At 46.0% G+C, this 7,981-nt stretch overlaps 1 protein-coding gene across 1 annotated transcript in view; it reads right to left on the bottom strand.

The window, feature by feature from the left end:
• The window catches only part of Cd2 (CD2 molecule), an 11,167-nt gene extending 6,272 nt beyond the window's left edge, over nucleotides 1-4,895 (bottom strand). The window contains exons 1-3 of the mRNA XM_010631197.3: nucleotides 4,753-4,895; nucleotides 4,219-4,518; nucleotides 228-458 (exon numbers count right to left, since the gene is read on the bottom strand). Coding sequence (XP_010629499.1) covers nucleotides 228-458; nucleotides 4,219-4,518; nucleotides 4,753-4,813 — 592 coding nt within the window. The 5' untranslated portion in view covers nucleotides 4,814-4,895. The remainder of the gene's footprint in view (nucleotides 1-227; nucleotides 459-4,218; nucleotides 4,519-4,752) is intronic.
• Between the last annotated feature and the right edge of the window lie 3,086 nt (nucleotides 4,896-7,981).

The following is a 7,981-nucleotide window of genomic DNA, read 5'->3' as shown; positions in this document are numbered from 1 at the left end:
GGGGGGGGGGGGGAAGTGTTCAGAGAAGGCTCCCAGAATGAGTAGGCAGAAAGCATCACCTCCTCAAAGGCTTTCCCTGAGGGCATCCAGGAGAAAGAGGTCCATTTTTCACTTCTAATCCTAAGCCAAAGCTGCCTCGTCCCAGCCCAGGCACCTGCACCCATGTCTGTGTGCCTGGCCTGCTGCGTGAGGGGACCCTGGGACATCCTGCCACGCCTGCCACGCACCTGAGCAGTTGACAGCCACTACCCTGGATTCTTCACTGACTTTGTTACTTGCTGTGCAGTTGAAAGCCGCAGTCTTCTCTGTCCACTGGTACGTGACGACTTTCTTGGAAACTTTCTTGAGGTATTTCCCATTTTGGTACAGGTATAAACTAGGGTCAGTTCCGTTCACTACCTTACAGGTCAAGGTCCTGTTGCTACAATTCAAGGAAATCTCTGGCTTTGAGACCGTCTCTGAAAAGAAAATAAAGATCCAATTCTTGTTAGGCAATTCTCTGATTTTTACGGACCTCCTATCTAGACGAATGGGAACCACTGCCTGGTTTGGAGCCAGGGAACAATTTCAAAGACTGCTTGCAGTGTTTAAAACTCATTATTTATTTGACTTTATTTACATACTTCAGAGCAAAGTGATTTCTGGGAAGTTCACAGATACATTGTAACAGTAAAAAGTAGAGCACATCTAATGTTTATGCTCTGTGTGTCCCTTAAAAATGTTTCTCTGCTCTGTTACGTAATTGTACCAGAGGGGCTGGTGTTTTTCTTCCTATTTGTAGGTGAAAGAGCCAAAACTCTGAGAGGTTGGGTGAGTGGCCTTAGGGCACCCAGTAGAAAAAAGGCAGATCAAGAGAGAAGCCTACCCTTGTGAGTCCACCTCCAGGAGTGCAGGAAAGAGGATCGGTGTCCTGACCTCCAGTTACCCAAGAAGCTTGAAGAGCACAGTGCTTCCTTCCTCAGCAGCCAGGAGCAGGGCTCTGGCAGGGTCTTATTCTGCAGCATGGAACCTTGGTCAGCCACCCTCCCCTCCCCGTGCCAGGGTCTTGGGAGCCGAGGGCAGGCGGGGGTGTGAGGGTTGGGTGCCCAAGGAGCTCGAGGCACTGGAGAGGAGGGGCACCAGCCTGGAGACCAGGAACTGGGCTCTGCCCTCCCCTAGCCCAGAGCTGCTTAAAGACTAGAGAGAATAAGGAAAACATTCTGCATTCATTAGTGCTGGTTCCTACACTCACAGCAGAAACTCCTCCCCTCTCCTTTTCTAGTATGGAAACATTAAAGGGTGCATCACAAGAGAACAGCCCCACACTGGCATCCCTAGGTCTAGTTAAGTGACTGCTTTCCTTCTCTTTTGTTCTTTGTGTTTTTCATCCTTTATTTTGTTTCCCAGACTTGCCACCTTTCTCTTTATAGCCTCTCTTCATCCCTTAAGCAGACAGCTTATTTTTCCAAGATTCCTCTGACGCCAGTATCCTCCCCGTCTGCCATCCCAGTCTAATTTCATTTCTGTTCCAATACACAGGCCTGCAGAAGTAGAGTTCACTTCCCACCTGGAAATTCTGTGCAATTCCGGGTAACTCAGAGTTAAGAAAATGAAAAAGTAACACCAACACACAACAAAGTAGTATATGGTCTAGGAGTTGGGTCGGTCTTTGTCTTCAGAATGGAAAAAAGTCTTTCTTCGTAACAGTGACAGTCCAATCATTGTACAAATTTATAAAATATGAAAAAGACTGAAAGAAAATGAGAAACCACCAGCAACTCTACTATCCACTCAATACTTATTAATATTTTGATACTAGACATTGTCTATGCATATATGTATTGATGATACAATGTTTTAAAATTAAAACTATACGAGGGGATCTTAGAGCCTGTTTTCTCCTTACTATGAAAGTATGCGGTCACAAGGTTCTTTCTTTTGTGAGCATCAATGAATGCACATCTCCACCATCTTTTTAAGTGATACGCTCTTCGTTTCCTTGGTAAGTTTCTCTGCTAGAGATTTCTACATCCATTTCAGTGTTTTACTAGTGCAAATAACACAGTGACGAATCTCATGAAGCGAGAGCTTTGCACTTATCCTTACTGTCAGACAGCTTTCATAAGTGGCATGACCTGATCGATAGGGGCGGATTGTTATAGCCTTCTTAGAAACGAGAACCGCTCCATTCCTGCCACTAGCATTAATCCTCCTCCACTGCTTTTAAGGGGACTTCCTCAGCCTGGCCGGCCATCAGGACAGCTGCCCCAGGAGGGCAATGCAGGTGTCAGGGTTGAACCTGTGAGGTCTAAGGGGAGACCGAGATGGGAGGACCTCAGCAGGGAGCAAACAGCACATGCCCCAGGGACTCTGGGCACTTTTTTGCATACGCTGCCTCGTGGAATATCCTTCAAGTTAAAAGGTTGAGTATCCCAGTCCAAAAATCCAGTGTCTGAAACAATCCTAATCCCAAACATTTTAGATAAGGGATACTTAACCTGTTTCAGGAAAATAGATTCAGAGCAGACAGGAGTTGGCCAAGTCCGAGTGACAAGTAAGGGTGGCCAGGCCACAAACTGGTGTGCTGTGGACACACACCGCAGCCAGGCCACTCACTCTTGGCTAATGGGGACCAGGCTTCCCCTGGAGGAGTGAAGATGTTGAATGTGGTGACTGTGGTTGCACAACTCTGAATACACAAAAGCATTTTACACTTTAAATGGCGTGTGGGTTACATGTCACAACGAAGCTGTTCGAAGGGTGAAGAGTGTCACCACTTGTGCAAACAGAAGCCCTGGGTGTGAATCCTGTCCCACAGTGGGAAGCAGGACGAGGCATTTCTGACAAGGGCTGTTTCGTTACAGACAACAGTGGCGCACAATTACCAGCTCTCAGAGTTGGTGGGAGACCTAAATATTGCCACAAAGCAATATTGATGCCTCCCTCTTATCAGCCCCATGATACTCATGGTGACACGAATGTGAGCACACCAGTATGTGCCCCTTTCAAGGCTCACGTTCGCAATGGGTCTCCCGAGCTGCACGCAGAGCCACCCCACCGCCACCCCACTTCTAGATGCTGCTGCTCTCCAGCTCGGGTTGCCGTCCTAGGGTAGGAAAGGGGCCCCTTGTGATAAGCTGCTGGGGATGGGGCAGGCAACCCGAGGTAGGAGGAGGGGCCCTGCCACAGAAAATGCTCACATGGGGGGCGCTGGCTGCCTCTCCACGCCAAGTGCAGCTTTCTCTTCGCTGCTTGCTGGACTTCAAACTGCAGGGGCATCGCCGCCGCCCCGTCTCTCCCTCTCACGTTCACCCAAGCCGCCTTGCCCTCCCCTTCCCTACACACAGCCTTAGGGAGACGCAGCCCTCCTCCTGTCACAGCTCCCTGGAGTCCAGGCCAGCGCTACCAACTCTGGCTGCTCCCTGGAACCTCCTGGGAACTTGAGGAACTGCGCACATGTGGGCTTCGTGCCGGAATTCTGATACCCTTCGTCTAGGATGGGCCCCGGGCGCAGATGACTCCTAGAGGCATCCCTGTTGTTCTCAGGGATTCCGAACCCCCTACGGCCCTTCCTCACTTTGCTTGGGTTACAGCAGCAGCTTCGGACTTGGTCTCCCACCTCGCATCTCGCCATCTAATCTGCTCTTCCCTCGCAGCACAAGTGCAGACCGTCTGGTTTATTTGCTGCACGTATCCACCAAGTCACTTCCTACCTCAACTGCTGTGACGCTGAGCAGATCAGAAACAAAGGCAGTGAGTGCATCCTTGTGTTTATTGCTTCCAGCCCTTTCCCTGCCACGGAATCCTGGCTTGGAATAGGCTCTGGAGACAAAAGACTCACTACTCTCTGGGCAGCTTCTCCGTCCCGGACACATCTAGTTCACACCTTCATCACCCACTTGGGGCAGCCACTTCCTCCACGGCCCAGCTTTGCCCTTTCTGATGAGTCCCACCTTCCCCGAGGTTCTCCGCTCAGCCCCACAGCCCTGCAGCCCCCTAAAGAGAGAGAGCTGCAAGCAGCTCAGAGGCTCTGTTAGCTGGGACTTCTGCCCTGTGAGTCCCTCTCCCGCGTCACAGACACCCCAGACTCAGGTCTCCACGGAGTCGGGAAGATTCGTTAGATTTACTTGAAAGCCTCTCCAGAGGCAGGGGCCGGGGCTGGGGATATTTTATAAATGCGATTTCCCAACTTGCTAAATAGCACCCACACTGAAATGAAGAAAATTAGGGCAGGCTTACCTTGAATCTTTACATGAAATTCTTCATGCAACACACTTGTTCCGCTTGTATTGTAGATGATTACTTTGTAGATGTTGTTAAAACTTCTCTCCAGATGTTTGATTTTCAGAGTTCCACTTGGCAATATTTCATATGTTTTATTTAACTGATACAGTTTCTTGCCTCTTAAATGTGCAATCTTGCGGCCTTCTGTTTCCCAGCGTATCTCATTGATGAGGTCACTCATTTGAAAATTGGGAATATCCAGGTTTATGTCTTGATCCAAGGTACTCCAGATGACCCTATCTTTGAGGGCTGAACCTATAAAAAGCAAAACGGGGCCAGGGATTTAGCTCAGAGGCACACACCTGCCTGGCATGGGAGAGGTCTTGAGTTCGATCCAAAAAAAGAAAAAAGAAAAAGTAAAACAGTTACTGAGGTGTCAAGATTCTGCCAGAAAATGCTGGGCTGTGAACAGTTTAACTCTTGTGCTCATTTCAGGACGTCCTAAAAAAGTATCTCACAGTGACAGTGCAGACTGACACACCAACTCACCTTTGGCAGAAAAGCTGAAAAGCAGAAAGAAACTGGCTAAACTCTTATATGGGAAGCTCATCTTGGGGATTCGTTTCCTTGTGGTGATTCTGAGCTCTTCTTGCGAAAAGGAACTGAGAAAAGGCTGGTGGAAAGCCACCCTCTGAGAACGGAACCACGTGTCTGCTTTCTGACAGAAGCAGGGGGCACAACTTGAGCTCAACAGGGCGGCCCTTCTGATGTGTGCCTTTGCCAAAACAGCAAAACAGGTGTGCCCAGGAGTTGGGTGTCCTTATCACAGTTTAATTCTCACCAAAAGCCAAAAAAAAAAAAAATGAGGGGAGATGGGTTTTATTACCTCACTGAGAAGGAACTGAAAGGTAAGTCAATGTAACAGAATCACCTCTGTGTAAACAAAGTCCGAATTCAGCGTCACAACCCATCTTGTACGTGTGCAGGGAAATTACCATTAACAGGGTCACATAGAAATCCGGGAAATGTGCACAAGCAAACGGCAGAACACAAATATTGACTGTATTATTATTACATTTGGAAACGCACATGTACAAAATGATTAGGAAATAGATGTGTCTTTTTCCTGAAAGATATTTTTCATGTTCTAAAATTGTTTGTGTACTAAAAAAAAAGAAACATAAATCGAGTCTCAGCTGTAACTGCTGAGGACTCTCCAGACCTTGTGGTTCACATACATTTCACAGCTCTACTGAAATTCACAGGTAAATAAAAACATACTGCCAAACTCTAGGGAGCACAGAGACTACAAAATACTACTACACAACCAGATTTAAAAATATCTACGGCAGCTAACACTATAGATGGCTGAGGAAGGGAGCTGCAAGAAACAGAATGAGAGAGAACCAGCGAAGGAGCCAGACGCCTTCTGTGATGCAGGAGGGGCAGGGACCCAGAGGCCCCGAGCCTCCGAAAAGACACACAGGAAGAAGGAACGGCCCAAGGACAGATTGCCCAGGTAAATCTTCACTGGCACGATTGTTTAGGACACTGTGAGTAAACATCCTTAACATGTTGGTGTTTTTTTATTTTGCTTTGTTTGCCACCATTGGTTACAAAGACGGAGATTCTCTTTTGGAAAGTTACCTAGGAAATGAAATTGAGTCAAAGCACCGCATTTCTACCGTCGTGTAAAAGGAAGCCTAAATATAGTATTTTATGAAGGCTGCGTGATTAATCCCTAACAACTTCCACACAGTAGACTGTAACTGGATTAAAATTTTAAATGTTAAAAGAAGTCCCATAATAACGCCACAAAGACAATCTAGAAAGGCATTTTTATATCTTTGAGTACAGAAAACCTACCCTCGTGGATAACTTGCAAGGAATACGGAAAAGATGGACAACTATGTCTCCGATTATGGCTACCTAAAAATGTAACATTATATTATTTTCATATGCAATGAAATGTTTTGTCATGCCTTTTTATGTTGTTGGCCAATTAGAAAAAAAAGGTATTATAATGGGCAAAGGATATAAATTATCAGTTTACAGAAGAAATATCTCATATAGACAAGTATCAGAAAAAAGTCTAATGTCACCCCCAAAAATATAGATACGCTAGCTGTAAAATACCATTTTACCACAAAATTATAAAAAAGAGTAGTTTACATTATTGACATGAATGTGGAAATGAATGTATTAATAAAGGCATGTCCTTTTTTAACATAAATGCAGTTTTCATTTAAAAAATAAAACACTATGTTAATGATGATAAAAACAATAAAAATTATAAAAATGGACATTCTTGTAGAGCGCTTGTAAAAAATCAAATACCCCAAGTTCTGGTAAAGTCTATCAATATGATCAGAAGCATCAAAAATATTTTTGGGCTGGGATTTAGCTCAGTGGTACCGCTGCCTGCCTTGCAAATGCGAGGTCTTGAGTTTGATGCCTGGTACCAATATATATATATATTTTTTTTCTTTTTTTAATTTGACCTTATAAGTCCAGGATGAGTTTTTTCATAAGGAGATCATGGAGGATCTGAAAGATTTGCCTATACATTTTTACACTGTAGTATTAAGTCAAAATTGGACACGATTTTTTTTTTTGGTACCTGGGATCAAACTCAGTTGCAAAGCAGGCAGCAGCACCACTAAGCTAAATCCCCAGCCTGGACACTATTTAAATGTCTAAGAAAAAAGCAGGCAATTCGTGGTTTGGACAAGCTGGGAAATTTGAAAAATCAAGTCACAATTGTATGAAAGGAAAAAGAATTGTATCCTTTTTCTATACCCACCTTAGATTCTCTGGCCCTCTAATTGTATTTCCAAAGGACAAACTAACAACAACAACAACACACGCTCACACACACACACACACACACACACACACACGCACGCACGCAAGTTCATGAGCATATACAATTTACATACACACGGTTCCACCCTAGGATGAGTCATCAAAACAGATAGGTAGGGCTTGGACTTGTACATTTCAGGCTAAGGAAAGATGAAAGGAGGTAGGGGTTTTGGGTGGGGGAGACAAGTCAGGGGATGCCCAGGAGAAGGGCAGCAAGGGCTGTTTAGTAATAGGTTCATTGTGTGCATGACATCAGCTGATGGAAGCTGAGAGTCCTCTTCCTGACACAGGAAAGGGTGGCACCTTTCAGAAATGACTGTGTCCTTCACAAGTGGAAATGCCTCTTTAGAAAGAAAGCTTTGTGCCCCATCTTAGAGCTTGCCCTTTGTCTGCTGGTTCAAACGGCTGTTAGCTCAAGACAGTTCCTATTGCAAACCAGCATGTTTGGGGGCGGCGTACTCTGGTACCCTTCACAGTATGCAATGTAACCTCACTGTGTTTGTCAAGAGTGCTTCGGGGGTGTGCCTTTCGGTAGGGGGTCCCTTGCAGTGGGGGGATGGATGATGGCTATTTTTCCATTGTCCTTGGTCATCGCTGCTATCCTAATGTTTCTGCTTGGAACATATGTGGTTTCTTGATTACATTCTTTTCTTTCCGAGTGCCCCCTTCCCATTTTGTAGCCACTGCAAACACTGAGGGTGGACACAATTCCCACCTTGTGGTGTGTGCGTTTCGGGGAACCTCTGGTCCACGACCATCCCAATGTCTCCCTTTACCCCTCACCTCCGGCTGAGGGCTGTCTCCCTGCATCTCCACTGACTCTCTTCCCCTCGCCGAAGTTCCCGAAGGACAGACTAACAGGAAGAAAACGAGAAGCAGGGGAGGAGGGAAAAGGCACCTCAGAGGCCTTGCT

Source organism: Fukomys damarensis, unplaced genomic scaffold, assembly GCF_012274545.1.
Source record: "Fukomys damarensis isolate Sample0158 unplaced genomic scaffold, DMR_v1.0_HiC HiC_scaffold_33, whole genome shotgun sequence".
In the NCBI taxonomy this organism is placed as follows: Eukaryota; Metazoa; Chordata; class Mammalia; order Rodentia; family Bathyergidae; genus Fukomys; species Fukomys damarensis.
Note: the sequence above shows the minus strand (reverse complement) of the source record. Positions and strands in the feature narration are given on the sequence as shown.